We start from the raw sequence: 26,670 nt of genomic DNA, 5'->3' as shown, positions 1-26,670 counted from the left end.
AAAGAAGAAGGATCAGTAGTTGGAAAATATGGCCTTGGTGATAGAAACGATGCCAGAGATCACATGATAGAATTTTGCAAGACCAATGACTTCCTCATTGTAAATACCTTTTTCACCAACATAAACAGCAACTATACACCTGGACCTCACCAGGTGGAATACGCAGGAATCAAATTGACTACATCTGTGGAAAGAGGCGATGGAAAAGCTCAACATCATCAGTCAGAACAAGGCCAGGGGCCAACTGTGGAACAGATCATCAGTTGCTCCTATGCAAGTTCAAGTTGAAACTGGAGAAAATTAGAACAAGTCCACAAGAGCCAAAGTACGACCTTGAGTGTATCGCATCTGAATTTAGCGACCATCCCAAGAATAAAATTTGTTGCGTTGAACACTAATGACCAAAGACCAGACAAGTTGTGGAATAACTTCAAGGACATCATACGTGAAGAAAGCAAGAGGTCATTAAAAAGACAGGAAGGAAAGAAAAGACCACAGTGAATGTCAGAAGAGACGCTAAAAGTTGGCCTTGAACGTCTAGTAGCTAAAGTGAGAGGAAGAAACGATGAAGTAAAAGAACTGAACAAAAGATTTCAAAAGGGCAGCTCAAGAAGACAAGGTAAAATATTATAATGACATGCGCAAAGAGCTGGAGATAGAAAATAAAAAATGAAGAACACCCTTGGCATTTCTCAAGCTGAAAGAACTGAAGAAAAATTCAAACTTCGAGTTGCAATACCGAAGGATTCTGTGGGAAAATATTAATGATGCAGGAAGCATCAAAAGAAGATGAAAGAAGAACTAGATGGTGCCCGGCTACAACCAATGACTGCCCTTACAGGGAACACAACAGAGAACCCCTGAGGGAGCAGGAGAGCAGTGGGATAATTCTCATAAGACTAGACTTAATGGTCTGACTGACACTGGAAGGACCCCGGTGGTCATGGTCCCCAGACCTTCTGTTTCCCCATGACAGGAGCCATTCCCGAAGCCAACTCTTCAGACATAGATTGGACTGGACAATGGGTTGGAGAGGGATGCTGGTGAGGAGTGAGCTTCTTGGATCAGGTGGACACTTGAGACTATGTTGGAATCTCCTGCCTGGAGGGGAGATGAGAGGGTGGAGGGGGTTAGAAGCTAGCGAAAAGGACACACAAAGAGAGAGTGAAGGGAGAGAGCAGGCTGTCTCATTAGGGAGAGAGTAATTGGGAGTATGTAGCAAGGTGTATATGGGTTTTTGTGTGAGAGACTGACTTGATTGGTAAACTTTCACTTAAAACACAATAAAAATTATTTTAAAAAGATGAAAGAAATACACAGAGTCATACCAAAAAGAATTAGTCAACATTCAGCCATTTCAAGAGGTAGCATATGATCAGGAACCTACAGTACTGAAGGAAGAAGTCCAAGCTGCACTGAAGGCATTGGTGAAAAACAAGGCTCCAGGAATTGACGGAATATCAATTGAGATGTTTCAACAAACAGATGCACTGCTGAAGTGCTCACTCATCTATGCCAAGAAATTTGGAAGACAGCTACCTGGCCAACCATCTGGAAGAGATCCATATTTATGCCTATTCCCAAGAAAGGTGATCCAACCAAATGTGGAAATTATCGAACAATATCATTATGTCTCTGGGTGTATCATTAATATCACACACAAGTAAAATTTTGCTGAAGATCATTCAAAAATGGCTGCAGCAGTATATCGACAGGGAACTGCCAGAAATTCAGGCTGATTCGGAAGAGGACGTGAAACCTGGGATATCATTGCTGATATCTGATGGATCCTCCTGGCTGCAAGCAAAGAATACCAGAAGGATGTTTACCTGTGTTTTATTGACTATGCAAAGGCACTCTACTGTGTGGATCATAACAAATTATGGATAACATTGTGAAGAATGGGAATTCCAGAACACTTAATTGTGCTCGTGAGGAACCTTTACATAGATCAAGAGGCAGTTCAGACAGAACAAGGGGATACTGATTGGTTTAAAGTCAGGAAAGGTGTGCGTCAGGGTTATATTCTCTCACCGTACCTACTCAATCTGTATGTCGAGCAAATAATACGAGAAGCTGGACTATATGAAGAACGGGGCATCAGGGTTGGAGGAAGACTCATTAACAACCTGCATTATGCAGATGACACAACCTTGCTTGCTGAAAGTGATGAGGATTTGAAGCACCTACTGATAAAGATCAGAGACCACAGCCTTCAGTATGGATTGCACCTCAACGTAAAGAAAACAAAAATCCTCACAACTGGAGCAATGAGCAACATCATGATAAATGGAGAAAAGATTGAAGTTGTCACGGATTTCATTTTACTTGGATCCACAATCAACAGCCATGGAAGCAGCAGTCAAGAAATCAAAAGACGCATTGCATTGGGTAAATCTGCTGCAAAGGACCCCCTTAAAGTGTTGAAGAGCAAAGATGTCACCTTGAAGACTAAGGTGCGCCTGACGCAAGCCATGGTATTTTCAGCTGCCTCATCTGCCTGCAAAAGCTGGACAGTGAACAAGGAAGACCAAAGACAAACTGACACCTTTGAATTGTGGTGTTGTCAAAGAATATTGAATATACCATGGACTGCCAAAAGAATGAACAAATCTATCTTAGAGGAAGTACAACCAGAATGCTCCTTAGTAGCAAGGATGGTGAGGCTGCATCTTACTGGGCGTGTTGTCAGGAGGGATCAGTCCCTGGAGAAGGACATCATGCTTGGTAAAGTCCAGGGTCAGCGGAAAAGAGGGAGACCCTCAACAAGATGGGTTGACAGAGTGGTTGCAATCATGGGCTCAGACATAACAAGGGTTATGGGCATGGCTCAGAACTGGGCAGTGTTTCGTTCTGTAGTACATAGGGTTACTATGAACTGGAACCAATTCAAAGGCACCTAACAACAACATCAGGAATCCTCAGACCAGACCTGCTTCCCTGGGTTACCTCCACATCGCCACTTGGAAATCTCCAACACCGGTTTCCCTGAGTACCAACCAGTGCTCTGGGTGCCCTGCAAACCTGTCCTCTGATGATCCAGGGAGTTACATATCTGGAGGGGACAGCTGTTCTCTGGAGCAAGCCTTTCACAGAGTCACTTAGAGCAGGTTGCAGGAGCAGTGGGCAGGTGGGCAGCACTGGGTCTGTCTGCTGCCCTCTGTCTCTGGGCCTACGAGCTCCCACCTTGCTTCACTAGCCTGCCTACATTGAGTTGTTCCTTGCCCAGGCTGAGAAGTGTGTGTGTGTGTGTTTTTGTGTGTGTGTCTGTAGAAGTCTGTGTGTGGGTAGGAGTCGGTGTGTGTGTGTGTATGTGTGTATAGGAGCTAATATGTATATCTGTGTGTGTGTGTGTGTGTGTGTAGGAGCCTGTGTGTGTATGTAGGAGCCTATGTGTGTATCTGTGTGTTTATGGGTGTGTGTGTGTGTAGGAGCCTATGTGTATATCTGCGTGTGTGTGTAGGAGTGTGTGCGTAGGAGCTTATGTGTATATCTCTGTGTGTGTATGTGTGCAGGAGTGTGTGTGTGTGTAGGAGTGTGCATGAGCCTGTGTGCACGTGCCCTGCGCCCCTTGCTCCTGCTTGCCCTCCCCCAACCCCCATCCGTCTGAGGTGAGAATGAGGAGAAGGGCCAGGTGCCTGCAGTGGGCCGGCTAGGTTTGTGGATGCACAGCCACCCAGAGTTGGTCCCAGCCCGGGAAGGACTCCTGTGGTGTGTGCATTGACCTGGTCCAGGGATGAAAGTCATAGGAAAGAGCATCTAGGACATCAAGAATGGAGGCCGGCTTCCTGACGAGGAACACGGCATGGCGGAGGGGGGGTGGCGGGATGCTGTGGAGGAAGCCTTTCAGGCTTGGAGAGCTGTGTGCGAAGACTCGGAGTCCTAGGGGAGCCTCCAAGGGGGAGGGGGAGAAGGAGGGTGTCAGTTTTGCCAGAAACAAGGCACCCGGGCCGGGCACAGTGAGGGAGGGTCACTGCAGAGCCGGGGCAAAGGAGCTCTGCAGGGAGCGGGGCCAGGGAAGGGGGCTGCAGGGGCGGGGCCAGGGGTGCGCTACAGGGGGTGCAGCAGGCTTCTGGAGCCTGTGCAGGGCTTGTGAGTGAGCCTGGCCCTGAATCCTCCTGGAGTCTTTCAGCAGAGGCATAGGATTGCTGGGTGGGAAGCTGTTGGGGGCGAGAACGGTCTTGGTGAGAGCCAGAAGCCAGGGCAGTGGCATGTGGTGTGGTGCGAGGAGCCAGGTTCCTGGTGGTGGAGGCTGTGCCGTCTCCAGTGTTGGGCCCTGGCTGCAACCCTCCTGCAGGTCTGCAGGCCCATGACAGATTGCCCAGTGTCGACAGGCCCGGTCCCCATGGTGGGAAGAGCAGGTCAGGGTGACCAGGCCCTTTGAGGGTGCGCTGGGCAGTGGCAGGTCTTATTCTCTCTGACGTCCTGCCAGCCCAGTACCTAGTCTGGCCTCATCCGGGGAGGCAGAGAATGTGGCCTCTCTCCCGGTGGCAGGTGCCAGCTCAGATGCTGTTCCCTTCCTTAATCCGGGAGGGGAAGGGAGTTGAGGGAAGAGTGGTGGTCTCGAGTGCAAAGGTGGAGAACAGTATGCTCAAAAAGAAGCAAAAGGTGAAACATGTTCACCTGTCATTAGGTTTTGCCAGCTGCGGCTGAGGCCTGATGTGGATGCGAGGGCTGAGCTGAGGTCTGACATGGTGGGTGCAGGGGCTGAGCTGAGTTCTGACACAGTGGATGCAGGGGCTGAGCTGAGGTCTGACATGGTAGATATGGGGTCTGAGCTGAGGCCCGGGCCTGACACGGTGGGCGCAGGGGCTGAGCTGAGGTCTGACATGGTGGGTACCGAGGCTGCTTCAGCTCTGCCCTGTGTAGCGTGGCTGCCATGCCAGGGAGAATGCCTGGAGCCTTCAGGGAGCTCCCTGCCGCTCCTGGTGATGGCACACTCTGAAACGATGCTGGGAACGCCTTCTCTCCCCTCATAAATAGCCTGGCGTTGGTGCCTCCCCAGGGAGCACCCAGGAAGGGTAGAAAGGAAAGCGCATCGGAATAAATCATTTGCAGTCTCATTATGGAGTCCCTGGGTGGTGATGGAGAGGTTGACGTTTTAGCGGGGGAAGAAAGGGAACAAAGTCTGACAGAAATGGAGGTTAAAACGTAAAGTCATGTTCATTACCCTGCTGCAGTTGGGTGGCTCAGGGTGAAATACTCAGCTGTTCCCTGTTGAATTTTTTATGCCGGGCCACCCTTGAGCCGTACCCCTTCCCTTTTAGTCCCAGCGTCCTGAGCCCGTGCTCCTCACGGTAATGACCTGTGTGTCTGTGCCCACGCGCCCAACTCTGATTGATTGGTGCAGATGGAGACCTGCACGCCTCAGGGTTTGCCTCACACCACTCTTGGGCGCCTTCCATCATCCAAGTCTGGTTCCTGAAAACCCAGCTCTGCTTGGCGTGTGTTCTAGGTGGTGACTCATCTGAGAGGGAGCAACCCAGAAGGGCCCCCGCTCCACGCTGTGAGCAGGGGAGTCCAGCGCTCAGATGCATGGTCTCAGCCCACCCAGCTCTGCGCCCACCTGGATCTGCTTGGGGCATGCTCACAGGCCGCACCCGGGCAGCGGGAAGCGCTAACCAGATGCCGCCTCGGCTCCCGCCCACCCTGCTGCCAGTGCCGGAGCGACAGCCCACCTCCACGCTTGCTCTCATGCGTCCAGAGGACTCGCTCCCCCACTTTTCCTCAGCTGAGAATCCCAAATAAAGCCTCCATTTTGACTTTATCCTAGAAAATGCACCCAGCTGTAATCAACTGATAAAGCACCCAACAGAGTGAGCATATATCTCCTGGCATTACAAAGGCTGGCATACAATGTTAGCATTAATGGGACCTCTGAGGTCATCTGCTCTGACCCTTTCCCTTTGTGAAGAAAGCAAACACACAGCCGCGGAAGGTTGTGTGGCTGCCCAGCGCCCTGGGCACAAGCTCAGGCAGCCGCCCCCACTCTCCATCGCTGCCTTGCTGTGAGCCGAGCCGCCAGCAGCCCCGGGTCACTGCAGCTTTGCTCCTGTGAGACTAACCGTCTGGCACCATTGTCTCTCAGTCAGTCTCCAGTGCTCTCATGCTTTCTATTCTGCCTCCTATCCTTAGCACCTTGAAAGCTTCAGGTGTGAATTTCTTTCTGTTTCATTTGGACAGCTCTGCCTCTCCAGCCTGGCCCCGGAGCAGCCACTCTAGCCTTTCTCCTAATGACCTAAGCTCATGTCATTCCAGAGGTCTATATTGAGCCCTTGGGCACAAAGGCCACACCTGGGGTGGCCTCTTGAGCCCAGCCCCCAAGGCAAGCTGACCAGGTGGAGTGCCAGCCCTCCAGGAGCAGGATGCTAACCCGAGATGATGCCGTCCCACTCTTCACATGCTCCCGGGGGCTGCAGCAGGAGCTTGTGGCTTTACTGTTTTGGAAAGGCTAAAGAATGTGCTGCAGAAGTCCTCCTTAAAGTTCTAGAAAGCGAAGATGTCACCTTGAGGACTAAGATGCACCTGACCCAAGTCATTGTATTTTCGGTCTCCTCATGTGCTTGTGAAAGCTGGACAATGAAAAAGGAAGACAGAAGAAGAATTGATGCCTTCGAACCGTGGTATTGGTGAAGAATATTGGATATACCATCAACTGCTAGAAACAGACATCGTGTTTAGTAGAGTGGAAGACCAGCGGAAAAAGGGGGACCCTCAGTGAGATGGATTGACACAAAGTGACAGCGATAAGCTCAAATGTATCAGAGGTCATGTAAATGGCGCAGGACCAGGCAGCATTTCATTTTGTTGTGCATAAGGTCACCACGAGGAGGAGCTGACTGGGCGGCAGCTATGGCAGCAACAACGAAAGAAGAGTCGGCTGGATGTGCTGAGAGAGATCCCTCTCCATTATCACCCACTTCTAGTGCTTTACGGGAACACCCCAGCCATGACCTTGCAGAACTGCAGGAGACATTTTTCGTGGTTTTTCTTTCCTTGGGATCTTGATGGGGAGCTAGGAGGGGCAGGGGGCGGTATGCTTCATAGAAGGCACAGTCCCAAGGGCACCGGCTGTGGCCTAGAGTCATCCTCATGGACCTGCTGTCCCAAAGACCTGTCCTGCCTGCTCCATGCCGTCCCCTGTCCCCAACTTATACTCACTCCTTCTAGCTCCTGAAATTAAAACTTACCTATTTTATTAAATCCAAGGAATCTTTATGGAGCTTAATCACAATAATTGACTCTGCTTCCGTCTTAACGAAGAGCAAATATCCCCCTCAGCGTAGCTGGGTAACCACCTGCCTGCAGCCGGGCATTTATTGAGCATACGGGAGCTAGTGGAAACCCTGGTGGTGTAGTGGTTAGGTGCTGCGGCCACTAACCAAAGCGTCAGCAGTTCAAATCCGCCAGGCGCTCCTTGGAAACTCTATGGGGCGGTCCTACTCTGTCCTATAGGATTGGTATGAGTCAGAATCAACTCGACAGCACTGGGTTTGGTTGGTTTTGGATGGGAGCTAGTCATTGCCTGTGCTCTGAAGATGTTTTGATTATCTCCTGATTACCTCTTAATCATCCTGGCAGGGGAAGAGTGTGTGCGTAGAGGGGCCTGGTTGGAGAAATGGCATACAGTTCATATCGCTGAGTAGTGGGAGAGGGTCTGTAAGTCCTTCTGTCCGCCCTAAACATTTACTTTTTCCTGGATTTTTACATTGTTCATTTGTTGTGGTCCTTGTTGTCGTCCTTTACTGCCCCCTTACACCCTGACGCACCACTCCATTGGTGTAAATAAAAATAACATGGACTCCGTAGGGTTTTCTAGGCTGTAATCTTTACAGGAGCAGATCAACCAGGTCTTTCTCCTGCAGAGCCACTGCGTGGATTCAAACCACCAACCTTTCACTTAACAGCTGAGTGCTTAATCATTGCACCCAAATCCAAACCCACTGCCGTCAGGTCAATTCCGCCTCATAGCGACCCTATAGGACAAAGTAGAACTGCCCCATAGGGTTTCCAAGGCTGTAGATCTTTATGGAAGCAGACTGCCACACCTTTCTCCCATGGAGCAGCTGGTGGTTTCGAACCACCGACCTCTTGGTTAGCAGCTGAGCACTTAGCCACTGCGCCACCAGGGCTCCTCATTTGCTGCCTATACTACGTAAATACTACTTCTCATTCCATCTCCCCTCTCTGCCGTGATCACTTCCCTAGTAGACTTCTTAACGTACTGCTCTTGTTACTGCAAAGTGACAAGATAGCCTATTAAAAATAACAGCAGCTCCTATCGACTGCAGTCCTGGCGTTCTCTCGTGAAGGTCTCGCGTAGTCTTTAAAGTAGATATTGATCAACACGATACGAATAATGAAACTGAGGCTCGAGAAATTACAGGTGGATGCTCTTCGTACTAATTTTGTAACCTTTCTGTAAGTCTAAAAGTAGTTCAAGATAAAAAGTTTATGAAAAAGAAAAGAATGACCCAAAGTTAGTATGTTCAGGAGAAGACACGGAGGTGCTCTCTGAACCTCAGCTCACCTGCCTCCCAAGCCAAGCTCCTCACATCTCAGTCGTACTTTCAGGCCGCGTAGAAGCTACCTGGGAGAGATTAGACGCTTGCCAGAGACACTTACATAAGAGCAGCTAGAATGCTCAGGGCTGTAACTCACTATTCCCCAGAATTCTATGAGAGTGTGTTTTATGAAGCAGCATAAATCATCCTGCAGCGGGTTTCTATGCCTCAGCCGGAAAATTATTTAAAAACTAGATCTGTCAGGCAGGCGCGCAGCTGGAATAATGAGGAGGCGCGGCTGCGGAACAGCAGGTGTAGAGCTGTGTGCTCCAGGCCTGGACAAGGCGAGCGCCTTGTCAAAAGATACCTGCACTATTTAAAGGTGCGTTGTAAGACTATAGATGGATGAAATGCCTGACCCAGGCTCTGCTGCCATCATGAAGATGGCCAGTTTCACTTATAAGAGAAGCTACTGCCTTTATGACCACCCATCTGGTACTCGAATGGACGGGTCCAGGTGATGTGTTGCGGTGAGATGCACCACTTTTATATGGCCTTTCTTGACATGGTCTTGTAACTCCCACCAAATCAAGGGGGGTACGCAGATGAGGTGCTTGTGGCCCACCAAGGGGATTAGATAGCTTGCTAATAACACAAATAAGATACATGGTACCCTTGTGGGGGGGTGGGACCATGCAAATAAGGTGTATGGAGCCCTAACGAGGGGACTAGTCAGTTTTGCCATTCTGCTAGGCTTAAAATGAGCCATCCCAGAGGTGGAAGTGGGGACCTCACTGCCACCAAGAAAGAGGAGCTGGGAGTAGAGCACATCCTTTGAGCCTGGGGTCCCTGCACTGAGAACCTCCTAGACCCAGAGAGGCAGAGAGGTAACGTTGGAGATGGCGAGAAGCAACGGCAGAGAATTGGCAGCAGCAGAGGCAGCAGAACCAGGAGACCAGCCGCAGACGGTGAGGTGGGCATCCCGGCCCATGGAGCCAGAAAGCTTGAGTGCCTTCAGTCAGGAGGCTTGCTGGTAGAATGCGGTGCCTCCAGGCACTTGGCGATGCTAGGCTTGCCAACTCATGGAGTGAAAGAGCTGAGCGCCTTTGGGCTGAGGCTTACTGGCAGAGTTGGGTGCCTCTGGGCACTTATGAGTGGAGCTAAAGAGCTTTGTAACACTTGCCTGAGCAGGGCAGAGGCTGGGCTGGCCCAAGAGACCTGAGAGGCCGAGAGTCTAGAGAGAGGCCTGCCTGTGAGCATGACCAAGAAGCTGCCCTGATCAAAGAACTATATCCTGAGTGTTTCTGATCCTGAGTTGTAACCTGTTACTTCCCTAATAAACACCACAACTGTGAGTATGGCCTGTGGGTTCTCTGTGGCCACTGCAATAAATTATCAAACCCAGCAGAGAAGTAGAGTGCGGTGGGAGGCTGGCTGGTGTCAGAATTGGTAAAAAGCAGGACTCAGCCTTGGGTTGATGCTGCTGATAGTGATTCTCCCCGACTGTAAAGTTATATGAGGTATGACGTTGCTGCTGCACCATTTTTACGTATGTGCGGGCCGCCTACACACACCTGGTCTTCCCGGGGCCACAGACCCAGACCCCTTGGGGGCAATGAGGTGCCGGGACCCCAGAAGAGGGGGCTGTCCACAGGTGAGACCCCCTTTCTCTGGGCCAACAGGACTGGCTGCCTTTCCCGATAAAGGTACCTGGTGAGCTCAGGTGTTCTAGTATGTATTCCTCTTTGGTGACGCCGGCCATTTTCTGGGCCACTGCCACAGATTGCCACAACTCCTCAATTTGAAAAGCCAGGCTGTCGTATTAAATATGCTCAAGTTTGAGTCAGAAAATATCTCGGTTTTTTTTAAAGTGCATTAGAAGCTAGGAGGATTTCCTTTACTTTTCCAGGGTTTTTTTCTTGTTTTAGTTTAAATAGAAAAAGTCTAAACAAACGAAATGGTTATAGAGTGCAGCCAATGCTAGCAATAGCTGGTTGCCGTGCTCCCTCCCGGCCTCTCCTCGGCGCTCTCTCCACCTAAATCAGTCCTGGACGGCCTTGCAGAGCATCTTACATGTGTGTTCCTCCCTCTCCTTTGCCCTCTGACCAGTGTACCGTGGCCTCTGCCCAGACCCTCAGCTGCCCAAGGGAAAGAACACGTCTCCTTTGCTCTGTGAAGCCCCCTATAAAGCCTGTGAATAATACATTGTGGTTTCCTCTGTGTTCTCTTCCCAGGCAAGCTTGGGACCTCGCTGTGGACATTTGTCTCTCTCAGCTGCCAACGATTATTGAGGAAGGCACAGCGTTTCGGGTGAGTCCCCCCAGGGCATCATGAGTGCTCAGTGTAGGGGCACCTGGGTCTGCAGAGCTGCCATCTGGGTAGGGCATCCAGGCCTCTGGCAGCATCAGACACAGTTAACCAGAAGCTTAAAAGATTGGAATAAGCAGGGCTTGAGGTTGGGAGTCCTGGGTGGACAGTTAAGTGCTCAACTACAAACCCAAAGGTTGGAGGTTCAAGGCCACCCAGAGGCACCTCAGAAGAAGGCCTGATGACCTACTTCCAAAAAACCAGCCATTGAAAGCCCTGTGGAGCACTGTTCTACTCTGACACACATGGGATTGCTGTGACTTGGAAGTTGTTTTTTGGAGGTTAGATTTTGAAATAGTGTGCTTTTTAAAAATGTTTTGTCTGTAAATGTTGCTATCATAAATCTCCTTGTCATAATGCAAACCTCCTTCCTGCTCCCCAAGGGTGGTGGCCCAGTGTTTCGTATTCTGGTCTTCTGTCTGAATCAGTGAACTGTGTATTCCCCACGACTGTGACTCTATCCTTGTCACACAGTAGCCCGTGACTGGAGACCCTGCGGGTGACACCAAGCCCAAGAAGGGCTCACATAATCCCCAGGCCACATGTCACAGGTGTCCATGAGTCAAGTCAATCCTGCATGGACTGGGTCTTCTGTGAATCATGGCACCTGCAGGTGAATTCTACGCCACCCAATAATTCATGTCCTTGCTACATGTAAGACACATTCACCCCCTCATGTCATCACAAAAGTCCTAAATTGACTCCAAGTCCAAAATCCAAGAATTCCTCTTCATCTGTGAAATCTAGAGTACAAGTTATCTGCTTCCAAAGACACAAGGCAGAACAGGCATAAACTAGACATTTCCATTACAAATGGGAGAAACAGGAGGAAAAAAAAGGATAACAGGCATCAAGCCAGTCAGCAGAACACATTACATTAGCCCTCAAGGCTAATCCTCTGTTCTCTGACACAATTTACACAGTGACCCTGCCCTCCAGACTCTAGATGTTGGCCACACTCTCTGAATTCTGAGTGGAGGCGCCTCGGCCCTGGGCTTTAGCTCCACCTTTCCAGGCCCACTGGGATAGCAGCTCTTCTCCCTTGGCTTTAGGTGCACCATTCTCCTAGTCCACCTGAGAGGCAACTCTACCTTTTGAAACCCCAGAGGTCGCAGCTATACCTTTTAAGACAGAGGAAGCTTGGCTTCTTGTGTTCCTTGTCTCTTTAGCTTCTGCTTCCTTGTTTCTTGGCCTCTCAGCTCCTCAGGCCTCAAGCCTGCATCTGCCCTGCTGGGGCAAGTGTTCCAAAGCTCTGTAGCTCCACCGATAAGTGCCTGGAGACACCCCACTCTGCCAGGAAGCCTCCTGCGCACAGACACTTGCCTCTCTTGCTCTGTGGGTCGGCTCCAGCACCATTCTTGCGCTGGTCTCCTGGTTTTGCTGCTGCTGGTCCTCTGCCTTTGGCACTTCTCTATCCATTCACAGTTTCAAAACGCTTCCACACTTTAGGTATCTGTTAGAGCAGCACCCAGTTCTCTCAGTACCAAATTCTGACTTAGTCATCTAGTGCTGCTATAACAGAAATACCACAAGTGGATGGCTTTAAAAAGGGGAAATTTATTTCTTCACAGTAAAATAGGCTAAAAGTCCAAATTCAGGGCATCAGCTCCAGGGGAAGGCTTTCTCTCTCAGTCAGCCTTCTCATCAGTCTTCCCCCGGACTAGGAGCTTCTCCACACAGGGACCCCAGGCCCAAAGGACTTGCTCTGCTTCCCTCACTGCTTTCTTGGTGGTTTGAGGTCCCCATTCTCTGCTTGCTTCCCTTTGATCTCTTGTAAGATAAAAGGTGGGGCAGGCCACACCCCACCTCACTTTACATTGGTTTGGGGATGTAACTTAGCAAGGGTGTTACATCACACCTTAATCCTCTTTAACTACAGGCAGAGATTATGATTTATAACACATAGGAAAATCACAAAATGGAGGAGAAGCACACAATACTGGGGATCATGGCCTAACCAAGTTGACACATATTCTTAGGGGACACAGTTCAATCCATGACAGTTACTGAGTTCTGGCCCTCACCCCCTTAAATTTTTCCCCAAGGGAAGTGTCTTACCACCTCACCCTCACCCTTGTCTTGGTCCTAGTGCTGCTAATTCTTGTAGCTGTTAGGTGTATGCACTAGGAGTGGAATGCCTGGGTCACAGCCATGCATATATTCCATTTCAGTGAATTGCCAGACACTTTTCCAGAGTGGCTCTAGGTTCCCTGTCCTGATCCTTTGGACACTTTGTCCTTCCACGAACACCACAGTCTTAGTTATGAAACCCTTAGAAGAGGTCTTCTAAAGCTGGCAATCTACGTCTTCTAACTTTGTTCTTTTTCAAAATTGCCTTGGTTATCTGGCTCTTTGCATTTCCATGTGAATTTTAGAATCAGCTTGCCAATTTCTGCAAAGAACCTGCTGGGATTTTTATTGAGATTGCAGTCAATCTATGGCTTGATTTGGAGGAAGTTGACATCTTTCCAATCCATTAACATGGTATACTGTATTTTTACGCAAATAACACACACCTTCTACGTTTGTTTGCCAACAATTTCCTCTTCCTACGAGATATTTTTGTAAGCATTAGTATGCCATTTTTTTTTTCATGTTGCTGTAAAAAAATTAACGTAGCGGACTTATGAAAATACTTTGTCAGGGAAGGGAGAGGTTGGCAAACATAGAAGGTGTGCATTATTTGCTTAAAAATATGGTATCAATGGCATCTTTTAAAATTTCATTTCCTAATTTCTCTTTATTTGTGTATATGTCATTTACGAGTGATTTTGTATAGCAGCCTTACTAAATTCATTTCTTTAATAGTTCACCAGTAAATGCTGGCTCCATCTTTTTTTTTTTTTTTTTTAAATGACATTTCATTGTTTTCGGGGAAGGTTTATGCAGCAGTTTAGTTTCCCATTCAACAGTTTCTATGCAGATTGTTGAGTGACATTGCTTACAGCCTTCACAATGCATGAACATTCTCCTTATTTCCGTTCTGATTGTTCCATTTCCATTAATCTAGTTTCCCTGCACCCTGACCTTCTCATCTTTGTTTTAAAGTAACTGTTGACTATTTGGTCTCATGTAGATGATTTTTTAAAGGAGCACAGTACTCACAGGTGATATTCTTTATTTTGTGAGCCAGTCTGTTATTTAGCTACAAGATGACCTCAGGGACTTGTTTCAGTTCAAGGTTCAGAGAGTCTCTCAGGGCAATAGTCTCAGGGAGTCTTTCAGTCTCAACCAGTCCAGTAAGTCTAGATTTTTTTAAGTATTTAAGCTTCTGTTCCACATTTTACTCCCATTCTGTCAGAATCCATCTATTGTGGCCCTGATCAGAAGAGTCAGTAGTGGTAGCTGGGCACCATGTAGTTCTTCTGGTCTCAGGGTAGATGAGGCCGTGGTTCATGTAGACTTTTAGTCCTGTAGTCTGTTTTCTTCTTAGAGTCTTTGGTTTCCTTCTTTCTATTTTTTTCTGGATGAATAGAGACCAATACATGGCCACTAGCAAGCTTTTAAGATCGTAGACACTACTCACCAGACTAAGATGTAGAACGTAAACTTTATGAACTATATTATGCCAATTGACTAAGTTGTCCCACGAGACTATGGTCCTAACCTGGAAAATCAGTCCCATGAGGTGTGGATTATGTTTAAGAAGTATCCATAATTATGCCATGTATGTGTTTCATTATATATATGAATATATATGCACACACACGTACATATACATATCCATACACCTATAGACACACACACATGCCCACGTATACATACCTACACACATTTACGCCTACATACATAGATATATATCCGCGCATATCATTTCTGGTTATTGTTGCAAAATTACATATGCCATAGCAATTACCAGAAGGCCCTTTTTTCTTGTGTGCATCTTAGTGACATCATTTACAGTTGTAAAGCTGTACGTACTTCACCCTCATGTGGTGTTACCTTTCCTATCACCAAAAATAACAAGTGTAAGTGCTATGGCTGCTAACCAAGAGGTCAGCAGTTCATATCCACTAGGCGCTCCTTGGAAACTCTTTGGGGCAGTTCTACTCTCCTATGGGGTCCCTATTAGTGGGAATCAACTCGACGGCAGTGGGTTTGGGTTTTTTTTTTTTTTTTTGGTTCTACTGTCTAGAGAGTGAATCCCCCTTGCCTTCCCCTTCCATCCGTGGCAACCACTAATGAGCATAAGTTTCTGTATATTTACCTATTCATGTCATTTCATAAGAGCGGGAATATACGATATTTGTTTTTTTTGTAATTGACTTATTTCTCTCAGCATGATGTCCTCCAGGTTCCTCCACGTTGTCAGGTGTTTCTGGAACTCATTTTTCTTTACCGCCAAGTAGTATTTCCGTTGTGTGTGTATCACATTTTGTTTATCCGTTCATCCACTGATGGACACTTAGGTTGTTTCCATGTTTTTGCTGTTGTGTATAGTGCTGCCATGAACGTAGGTGCTCATACACTGGCTTCATCCTAAAACCTCGTTGTCAGATACATGAAAAGAAAGCCTAGCGGATATGTCACCCCTCCAGAATCAGCAGTTGGAAGTGACAAGTTTTAATTAACAATGAAATGAGTCTCTATTGGAATTGGTGTTTATTGACACAGGAAGAGAGGCAACAAGAGGGATCTATACACCATGGGGGACTTTGATAATGAACTTTCTTGGGGGTTCAAAGAGAACCTTCTGCAAGCTAACCATTCTCGTGGGTGGTTGGAATCTGAGTGCTTTTGATCACTGGACAACTATCTTTTGTCTCCTTGTTTAAAGAGGCCTCACGTGTAATCTTCCAGGTTGTCACAAAGCAGGCACATCAAGCCACTGTCAGGAAAGGCTCTGCCTAGCAGCAGGAGGTATGAGTCGGAACGGCAGAGGAAAGTGGAACCTGTGCTAGGATCAACTCGTTTTCCTTTTTCATAGCAGCGAGAGCACAGGTCTGGGTGAACGGGCTCCACAGTTACACGTGACTGTTGCATTCAGCCCTCCTCAGGCTCTGGACCTGCCTTGCCTCCTCCGTCCATCGAGTGTCCACTGTTGCCTTCGGCCCTCCTCAGGCTCTGGACCTGCCTTCCCTCCTCCGTCCAATGAGTGTCCACTGTTGCCTTCGGCCCTCCTCAGGCTCTGGACCTGCCTTCCCTCGTCCGTCCATCAAGTGTCCACTGTTGCCTTCGGCCCTCCTCAGGCTCTGGACCTGCCTTCCCTCCTCTGACCATTGAGTGTCCACTGTTGCCTTCGGCCCCCCTCAGGCTCTGGACCTGGCTTCCCTCCTCCGTCCATCGAGTGTCCACTGTTGCCTTCGGCCCTCCTCAGGCTCTGGACCTGCCTTCCCTCGTCCGTCCATTGAGTGTCCACTGTTGCCTTCGGCCCTCCTCAGGCTCTGGACCTGCCTTCCCTCATCTGTCCATCGAGTGTCCACTGTTGCCTTCGGCCCCCCTCAGGCTCTGGACCTGCCTTCCCTCCTCCGTCCATCGAGTGTCCACTGTTGCCTTCAGCCCCCCTCAGGCTCTGGACCTGCCTTCCCTCGTCCGTCCATCGAGTGTCCACTGTTGCCTTCGACCCTCCTCAGGCTCTGGACCTGCCTTCCCTCGTCCGTCCATCGAGTGTCCACTGTTGCCTTCAGCCCTCCTCAGGCTCTGGACCTGCCTTCCCTCGTCCATCCATCGAGTGTCCACCGTTGCCTTCGGCCCCCCTCAGGCTCTGGACCTGCCTTCCCTCCTCTGTCCATTGAGTGTCCACTGTTGCCTTCAGCCCTCCTCAGGCTCTGGACCTGCCTTCCCTCCTCTGTCCATTGAGTGTCCACTGTTGCCTTCGGCCCCCCTCAGGCTCTGGACCTGCCTTTCCTCGTCCGTCCATTGAGTGTCCACTGTTGCCTTCGGCCTCCCTCAGGCTCTGGACCTGGCTTCCCTCCTCCGTCCATCGAGTGTCCACTGTTGCCTTCGGCCCTCCTCAGGCTCTGGGCCTGCCTTCCCTCCTCCGTCCATTGAGTGTCCACTGTTGCCTTCGGCCCCCCTCAGGCTCTGGACCTGCCTTCCCTCCTCTGTCCCTCAAGTGTCCACCACCACCAGCTGCCTCTGAGTCAACACCTGGTAGAACTGCGCCCCACAGGGTTTTCAGTGGCTGCTTTTCTGAAGTAGATCACCAGGTCTTTCTTCCAAAATGCCTCTGAGTAGACTTGAACCTCCAACCCTTCGTTTAGCAGCCGGGCACATTAACGGTTTGAACATTGAGGGTACTAAAAAAGAAATAAAAAAATAGTTGCAGTGGGATCAGCTCCAACTCTTGGTGACTGCGTGTGCATCAGAGCAGAACTGGGCTCCACAGGGTGTTCAGTAGCTGATTTTTCAGTGGTAAATTGCTAGGCCTTTCTTCCAAGGCACCTCTGTGTGGACTCAAGTCTCCAACCTTTCAGTTAGCAGCTGAGCAGGTTAACCATTTGCACCCCCCAGGGACTCCCCATTGAATTCAGCACCTATTTTTAAAAGGTCAGATCATCTGACACAGGGACCCACACAGAGCAGATTGTCCTGGGAGGCCCAGGTGTGTGGTCGGGGCTCGTAACTCAGAGCCACCGCCACAGGACAAGGGCACTGTCCCGAGCGCTCACCCTGTGCCCCGCTGCCCTGAGAATCTGCAGAGTGGCCCCGTCACCTTACAGGCGTGATCTGGGAGAAGCTGACCACTTTGGCCTGAAACACCAGCTTAGAGAGTCGTCCTTAGAGACATGGGCGGCTCTCCAGGTGCTTTACTGAGTGCCATTCAGAGTGCTGGGCTGCTCTTGGTGCAGTACCTGCACTAATCCTGACAACTTCCTGAAGTTTCTGGAAGCTGACAGACTCCACAGCCTCCTCCTCGCTGGCCAGCGTGCTCCTGATTTGTCAGTTTCAGGTGAAAAGATGGGAAATTTTTCTTCTGCATGCAGCAGTTACACCAGTCATGAGCCACATGTGAAAATCCACACACCAGAAACTAACCTGAAAGGAGATAGAGAGATTTAATTGTCGGAATCACCTGCCTTCCGTTCACAGGCTAAAGGCTTCCCCAACTCAGCTCAGTGGTACTCCTATGGAACGTGGAGAACGGCCGCTTAACTGGACGGATGGCTTTTCAAACCAATTTATGAATAATTCACACTCAAAGACAGGAAAATCACTGCCGGGGCTCCACTTCAGCTTCTCAGATCGCCCTCCAGCGCAATTAACGTTATCATTTCAGCTGACTTTGCAGGAATGTGCACCCCACATGCTAACTGCTCTGCCAGGGTCTCACATGACACCGGCTTTCTCACCAGGGCTTCTCTGTGGCGGGGGGGAGTGAGCACACTGGATCTGCCCCACCTGCGTCCCGGGGACTCCTCCACCTGTACCCCCCACCCATGTCCCAGGGACTCCTCCGCCTGTACCCCCACCTGCATCCCTCGGTCAGGTGCTGCAATCTCATGCCTGCACACCTCCTCTCCTTCCCGCCTGCAGCTCAGCTCTGGGTGAATCCACCCTGTCCCATTGTTGCTGTACGCCCACCACCCTGAGGCCCTGGGGCTGCTGAACCCTGACCACGCAAGTCCTTGGTCCCTTTGCACTCCACCCCCAAACCCCTCCTCGTCCCACTTTCAGATGCTGTCCACCTGTTTCACTGAGTACATAGACACATCTGGAATCACGTTACCCCACGTCTCGCTTGGCTCATGTGCTCCCCTTCTCTGCAGTGCGTGTGGGGAGCACCCAGGCCCAGCCCCCAGGACCTCCCTCCAGCAGCTGCCCAGCTCCTGCATCAGTCTCCACTCTTCTCCTTACCAGGCCTCTCTCCCTGCTTATACATGAGCCATTATTCTTCCTTCTTAAAATAAGTTTTTGATCCCACCTCCAACGACCCCTGCATTTCTTCCTTCCCCTTCGCAGCCGATTTTTTCAAGAACATGTCCATACTTGAGTCTCCACATGATCTTCTGTTTTTGAGCTCACTCCAGCCACGGTTTCCCCCACAACTGCCCTGTGATGATTCTCAGCAGTTACCGATGCCGCAGCGTTGCCAAGTCTGATGGCAGTTCTCATTCTCCCCTGTCCACCTCCCCGACAGGACACTGGGGGGCCACTCCTTGCCCCTGGGACACTTCCCTCCCTCGGCCTCTAGCCTGCCTTCTCTCTCCTGCCTGACACCCCACCCCCTTGCTGGTTCCACCTCATCCCCTTGGCCTCTAAACATCAGTGTGCCCGGAGCTCAGGCTTGGGCCCCTTCTCTTTCCCACCTAACTTAAAAAACATCTGTGTGCTGTGACTCCTCACTGTAAATCCCAGCCCAGACTACTCCCCTCAACTGTAGACTCACAGTATTCGGGCTGACGTCTCCACCTGATATCTGATCAGCATCGGAAGCTCATTGTGTCCTGGACTGAGTTCCTGATATTCTCCTCCCAAACATGCTTTTCTCACCAGCTTCCCCATCTGAGCTATTGGCAACACTGCCTTCCAGCTGCTTCGCCAGGAACTTGAGAGTTATCGCAGAGTCCCTCTTTTTCTCTTACCCACAAACCAAACCAGTTCATGGTGAATCAGTTCTAACTCATGGTGACCCCACGTGTGCAGAGTAGAACTGTGCTCCATAGGGTTTTTGTGACTGACCTTTCAGAAGCAGATTGCCAGGCCTGTTTTCTTAGATGCCTCTGTATAGGTTCAAACTTCCAACCTTTCTGTTAGTTAATAGCCAAGCACCTAACTGTACCACCCAGGGGTTCCTCCACCCCTGTCTATTCATAGATCCTGTTGGCTGGACCTTCATAAACTACCTAGAGCCTGCCCACAGGCACCCACCTCCCCTGCTGTGGCCTGGCCCCTCATTCTCCCCTGGATTGCTGAGGGCTGGCTCTTTGTCAAGCTTTGTCATGTAGATGACAGCGGGGGGCATGGGGTGTGTCAGCGGCAAGGCCGTCCCTAACTCACCCCCTGCTTGTCCCACAGCACAGCCCCTTCTTTGCTGAGCAGCTGACCGCGTTCCAGGTATGGCTTACAATGGGCGTGGAGAACAGGAACCCCCCTGAACAGCTCCCCATTGTTCTGCAGGTAAGTGTCTTCCATCAGGCCAGGTTGCTGAGAGTGGCCTGTGGGAAGGTAGCCAAAGCCAGGAGTTACCTGGGGACGCTTTTACCCAGGACTGAACGTGTGGCTGTGTGAGACGCCGGATCCCCATGGCCAATGGCTGTGCTTGGGCCACATGGCACTGGGTAAACGCATCACACTGATCCAGTCAGACCAGTGAAGCCAACTGCGAGCTTATTCTTAAAGGGCTTTCCTGGGAAATCTGCTGAGCTCTCCCCCCCGAAATAGAAATGTGGGGTGTCGTCAGCTGTCCCCCGACCCTGCCCCATACCCCATAGGGAGGAACTGGTGAATGCTGTTACAGATCGGCCTCACTGCAACACAGGCCCGCGGCATCATCGCCCCCTTCCTGGTGGAAGGACGTGACATGGAACTCAATCCCAGGAGAGAAGGACAAATCTCTGAACACGCCATGACAAGGGCCGTGGGCATCCCAGCCAGTGCCTTTTGACCCCCATGAACATGCTGTGTTGGGGGCCGTGGGTGTCCTAGCCAGTGCCTTTGACCCCCGTGAACATGCTGTGTTGGGAGCCGTGGGTGTCCTAGCCAGTGCCTTTGACCCCCGTGAACACGCTGTGTTGGGGGCCGTGGGTGTCCTAGCCAGTGCCTTTGACCCCCGTGAACACGCTGTGTTGGGGGCCGTGGGTGTCCTAGCCAGCACCTTTGACCCCCGTGAACATGCCATGGCAGAGGCCGTGGGCATCCTAGTGCTTGTCACGGCAGCTGCTCTAAGAAAACCTGGATGTGTGTGCGGGTGCCGTAGTCACACGACTGCGGACTGAGGCCCATTAGTGGGCTGGAGATGGGTTCGTGGGTTCATCACAGGGAGTAAGAATGATTTCATAAAGCTTTCGCTTCAGTTAGTGTGCATTTATACAGGAGGTGTGTGTGATGGGTTGTGACGTGACATCAGTGTGGACACCAATGTCTCATAACTCACTTGAGCACCTGGGGAACAGCTTTTGTAATGGGGTGGGGTGGCTGAACTTAGATTAGAGCTGTGGACACTTGGGGGGTTGGTGCCCGCAGAAGGAAGGGCTGGGAAACCCGTTCTGCATTTCCTGTGTCTAAGTCTCTGCGGTTAGGGAGTGGAGAGAGGGTCCCTCCAGGTTTCCCATGTCTAAGTCTATAGTGATGGAGTGGGGAGAGGGTCCCTCCAGGTTTCCCGTGTCTAAGTCTGTGGTTATGGAGTGGAGAGAGGGTCCCTCCAGGTCTGGAGCTTAAATCCTCAGAGGTAGCATGTGGGCGGCTTGACCTCTCTGGGCCAGAAAAGGCATGTCAGCTCTTTTGGCTCCGCTTCCTTCCAAGGGAAGGACTTGGCTTTCACACTAAGGCTGCCGACCTCATGAGGGGCAGCACCCACTGTCTCCAGGAGACCGGAGCTCCCCTCTCATCAGCTGCCCCTTCCAAGAGGCACTGAGCACCTGGCCAGCACGTCTTTGTCATGCCCAGAGCTCAGGTGGTTCTCTCTGAGTGGATCCTGTGCTTGGCCACCCTGCCAGCTGCATCTGCAGCTCTGGCGATTACTCCTGGCAGACTCAAGGCCTCCCCGGGTCAGGCCTCTGCCCCCACGTCCTCAGACGGCAGGACAAGGCACTGAGGGGGAAGGTCCCAGTGGGTCAGAGAGCTGCAGCCTGGCCCTGTCCTCACCAGTGGTGACACCTAGCTGGGCAGTGGAGAGTGATGTGTGTGACACGTAACCATAGGCATTTTTGTGCCTCGCCAGAGCTCCTTTTCTGACATTATGAAAAGGGTGCAACCCATACTCGGATGTTGTGATCCAGATTTAAAACAAAAAATCACTCCTGTTTCTCTCTTGTGCTTCTGGGTTTGTTTAAGACAATCTTGAGATTGCAAGGTGAGCTGTAAACAAACAGATTTGTGAAACTAAACAATACAAACAAAAAGGCAACAATACAGCAATGAGAGAAAACAGAACATTTGTGGAGCAGTACTCTCTCTGCACGGCTAGGCGTGAACAGAAGCTGGACAGTGGCAGGATTTGGGAATCTGGGGATGCAGGTGGGGTGTGCTGTGCCCTGCGGCTCCTCCTGAGTCACTGGGCTCCCCTGATGCTCATCAGCATTGCTGCGGCCCTCATCCAAAAGCCCCTGACGCTCCCCTGGCCAAGTAGCACTGGCCTCTCTGTGGCGGAGCAGGCCGCCAGCATGTAAGTCCAGCTCTCTTCAGCCCAGTAGACGATCCTCTACATCTACAGATGTATTTCTAATGTTCTGTTTACAACCACGCTCCCTCAGGGAAGCGGAGACCTAGTGGAGCAGCATTTCTGATGCCAAAATGAGAAAACAGAACTCTGGGGGGAGAGAAGGAAGGCATTTTTGTGGGATCCTCTAAAGCCCCTGAGGGCAGCACCTTCATCACCTTGGTGGGGCTGCTTCCGGCTGTGCCCAGCCTGGGTCCATGGTGAGCCTTAACTGAACAGGAAGATAAGGCAGGCGCATGCAAAGGGGTTCCTGGGTCCATGGTGAGCCTTTACTGAACAGGAGATAAGGCACGTGCATGCAGAGGGGCTCCTGGGTCCATGGTGAGCCTAAGTGAACAGGAAGATAAGGCAGGCACGTGCACAGGGGCTCCTGGGTCCATGGTGAGCTTTACCTGAACAGGAAGATAAGGCAGGCGCGTGCACAGGGGCTCCTGGGTCCGTGGTGAGCCTTAACTGAACAAGAAGATAAGGCAGGCGCATGCATGCAAAGGGGCTCCTGGGTCCATGGTGAGCCTTTACTGAACAGGAAGATAAGGCAGGCGCGTGCATAGGGCTCCTGGCCAGGCAGTACGTCCTCACTGCCTTCCTCATTAACTCGGCCGACTACACCACGCTTTGTCTCAGAAGCTTTATTGTTGCTGAGGCCTGGCCCTGTTGTCCATAAATTGTTTTCCAGTGCTTTGGCAAGTCAGAAAATGTTACTTAAGGGAAAGAGAGTTTCATCGCAGAGACTTCATAGCTCTTCAAATTCCTGCTACTGTTGCCGAATGCCAGAGAGAATTCTCTCCACCCACAGGCGGAACAGCATTAGCTGACAAGTGAATTGGCCCATCAGGCCTGGTCGGTTTGCAGTCCCCACATATAAATGTAACGCAGAAATAAGCTTTCCTTGTCAGCATGGATGCCCTTTTTTGCCTTGTAAAAATAAAATCAACAGAGGGAATAGGAAAGAAGATGTAATGTTAAAAGACAAATACAGGTAGCTTTCCCAGTACTCCTTGTAGATGGTGTCTGCTGGGCACTAGCACCTCCCGAGGCACTCCTGGATCTCCGGCTCTCCCAGCAAAGCCCTGCTGTCCCTGGTCGCCCCTAGCACATGTGCCAGCACAGAGCACACTTCCAGTGAACGCCTGTTCCGTGGAGACATTGTAGATGGGAATGCTTTGGGTCGGAAGAATACAGTGCACATGACCTCGAGTCTAAAAGACATAAAGGAAAAGGTCAATACAGAAGAATGCAGTGCACATGACCTCGAGTCTAAAAGACATAAAGGAAAAGGTCAATACAGGTAACACCACTAAACTTAAAACTCTGAAATAACAACAACAAAAAAATGCAACGTATATGGTAAAGACTGATCTCTACGTATAAAGAGCTCTTTCATACCAATAAGCAAAGGTCAGACACTTAGGAGTAGAATGGTCTGAGCACACATATGGCTGATTTACTGGCAAAATTGCCAGCTAACTGATGGAATGGAAAACATGTCCAGCCACCCTCATCATCAAAGAAACCGAGATTTGAGGCAGAGTTTGCTTTCACCTATCAGATGGGTTAGGATTATATCCATACTTATTCAATCTGTATGCTGAGCAAATAATCTGAGAAGCTGGACTATATATATGAAGAACAAGGCATCAGAATTGGAGGAAGACTCATTAACAACCTGCATTATGCAGATGACACAACCTTGCTTGCTGAAAGAAAAGAAAACTTGAAGCACTTACTGATGAAGATCAAAAACCACAGCCTTCAGTATGGATTACACCTCAACATAAAGAATAAAACAAACATCCTCACAACCGGACCAATAAGCAACATCATGACAAATGGAGAAAAATTTGAAGTTGCCAAGGATTTCATTTTACTTGGATCCACTATCAACGCCCGTGGAAGCAGCAGTCAAGAAGTCAAATGATGCATTGCATTGGGCAAATCTGCTGCAAAAGATCTCTTTAAAGTGGTAGAAAAGCAAGATGTCATCTTGAGGACTAAGCCTGACCCAAGCCATGGTGTTTTCAGTCACTTCATATGCATTCAAAAGCTGGGCAATGAATAAGGAAGACCAAAGAAGAATTGATGCCTTTGAATCATGGTGTTGGCTAAGAATATTGAATATGCCATGGATTGCCAGAAGAATGATCAAACCTGTCTTGGAAGAAATACAGCCAGAATGCCCCTTAGAAGCAAGGATGGTGGGAGTTTGTCTCATGTACTTTGGACATATTATCAGAAGGGACCAGTCCCTGGAGAAGGACATCATGCTTGGTAAAGTAGAAGGTCAGCAAAAAAGAGGAAAACCCTCAATGAGATAGATTTACACAGTGGCTGCAACAGTGGGCACAAGCATTACAACAATTGTGAGGATGGCGCAGGACCAGGTAGTGTTTCATTCTGTTTTTCATAGGGTCACCATGAGTCAGAACCAACTCAATGGCACCTAACAACAACAACATCAGATGAACAAATAATAATAGTATAATAAGGGATAGCCTTGCCTCAGGAGCTTTCAGGAACATTTCTGGATCAGCACCATGTTGTCCTTGTTTATGAATGAAGACATTAAGGCTCAAAGATGTTAAGGCATTTGCCTGAGGTCCCCTAACCAATGAGCGACATGCGGGCTGCAAAGCCCCACCAGCAACACAGGCAGAGCCTTGCCCACATGTTCACTGAGAGTGAAAATGGTTCAGCTGGAGGGTTATTTGGTAATGTGAGTACACACACTCTGACCCTGTGGTTTTGCTTCCAGGATTTATCCCAGCGAGATTGTCATACAGATGTACAAAGCTGTGCACGTTGGGGTATTTGTCACAGCACTGTGCATAATGGCAAATGGTGATAATAGTCTCAATACCTAGCAGTGGGGATGGTGTCTAGACAGATGAATGAAGGGTGGACTGCCATGGGGTGTGTGGCCAGGGCACCTGTGGTGACATGGAGCAATACATGGTCTCAGTGTGCTGTTTAGCTGAAAAGGAGATGAGAAATATGGTAATATTTCAGTTTAGAGTAAACCAGAGAGGCATATACATAAAGGAAATATCTGAAAGTTTGTATACAAAATGTCATCAGTGAGTTTTTTTAACGCAGCCAAAGAGCACATGTTCTGATACTTTGCACAGTGAGTGTATTTGCCTGTGTCATCAAGAGGTTGCCTGTGTCATCAAGAGGTGTGTTTTCTTAGTCTGTCTAAGAGCATGATGTGTAGACAGGACTGTCCACTGTAGGTCGAGATGAGCAACTTGTATGGTCAGACCGAAGTCCAGAAGCTCGTAGCAGGAGCTGTCACCGAGGAACCCACGTGTGCAGTTTTGCAGTGATGTGGTTTTCTTTCTTTTCTTCTCAGGTGCTGTTAAGCCAAGTGCATCGGCTGAGAGCCCTGGACTTGCTGGGAAGATTTTTGGACTTGGGTCCCTGGGCGGTGAGCCTGGTGCGTGCTTTTCTGCATCAACTCGGGGAGGGGAGAGCCTGGGGGTGGGGTGGCAAGTAGACCCAGAGCCTGTGGTGTGTGTTGTTCTTCATGAAGCAACGACAGTCTGTGGGCGTACTTCATGATCCAGAACTGACCATGGCCTGTGGTCTGAGGAGCCTCCACTCGGGGATGGTTGGTGAGTGTGTGAAGTCCTCTGAGGTGTGCCTGTGCAGCCTTCATTGTCAGCTTTTTTGTTTTGTTTCTCTTTTTGCCCCCCTTTTTCCATCCGATGTTAGAACTTGGCCTTTGCAGAAAGGAAGGGTCCCGTTTAAGAGACTGGCTTCTCTCTGCCACTGCCAGGAACCCAGTGGCCCTGAGCCCAGCCACACCCTGTGCCACACATGGGTGCTTTTGCTCCCAAGAGCCTCTCAGTCCTCACTGCCTGTCCTCTTACTCTTATTGTAGGCACGATTCCAAAACGCTTTTCTGTTACTCGTTCTGTACAAGAGTAGAAATGTCCCCTCAACACAGAAAAGATGGACAGAAATAGAATCAACAAGTGATCAGTTTTTACAACAAATAAATTACAAGGAAAACAAAGGAGAAACAAAGGGAGCCTATAGTTTAGAAGAGATGCGAGCAGCTCTCAGTGAAGCTACAATATGTAGACCTTACGCAGTTGTGTTTGCAAATAAAAATTAAAACATTAAAGTTGTATAAAATGACATTCAGGAGACAGAAGCTTTACACTACCTGGCTATTTAGCATTATTAAAGAATGATTGTTTTAGGTGGCATAGTGCTAATGTGGTTGTGTTTTTATAAAAGAGACGTTATTTTAGAGATATGCAACTAAACATTCACAGGGGAACTTATGTGACATGTAGGATTGGCTTCAGAGTGTTACAGGGAGGGCAGGCAGGTGGGGCTGCAGTGGGTGTTGGGGGGACAGGGACTGAGTACCTGGGAGTTCACTCTACGTTTTTGTGTATTTATATTTTTCATAATATACTGTCAACAAAGAGTGATAATTGATGGTCCAGTGTTGTGGGAGGAGAGAGAAAA

The 26,670-nt window shown here is 49.7% G+C and overlaps 1 protein-coding gene across 6 annotated transcripts in view; it reads left to right on the top strand.

The window, feature by feature from the left end:
- The window catches only part of RPTOR (regulatory associated protein of MTOR complex 1), a 444,673-nt gene that overhangs the window by 310,507 nt on the left and 107,496 nt on the right, over nucleotides 1-26,670 (top strand). For all 6 annotated transcript variants that reach the window (XM_064270591.1, XM_064270592.1, XM_064270594.1 and 3 more), the window contains 3 exons: nucleotides 10,739-10,814; nucleotides 19,830-19,931; nucleotides 25,541-25,624. In XM_064270591.1, the coding sequence (XP_064126661.1) occupies nucleotides 10,739-10,814; nucleotides 19,830-19,931; nucleotides 25,541-25,624 (262 nt within the window). The remainder of the gene's footprint in view (nucleotides 1-10,738; nucleotides 10,815-19,829; nucleotides 19,932-25,540; nucleotides 25,625-26,670) is intronic.

Source organism: Loxodonta africana, chromosome 18 (genome assembly GCF_030014295.1).
Source record: "Loxodonta africana isolate mLoxAfr1 chromosome 18, mLoxAfr1.hap2, whole genome shotgun sequence".
Classification (NCBI taxonomy): Eukaryota; Metazoa; Chordata; class Mammalia; order Proboscidea; family Elephantidae; genus Loxodonta; species Loxodonta africana.
The sequence above is the reverse complement of the archived record's forward strand: the minus strand, read 5'-3'. Positions and strand labels throughout refer to the sequence as shown.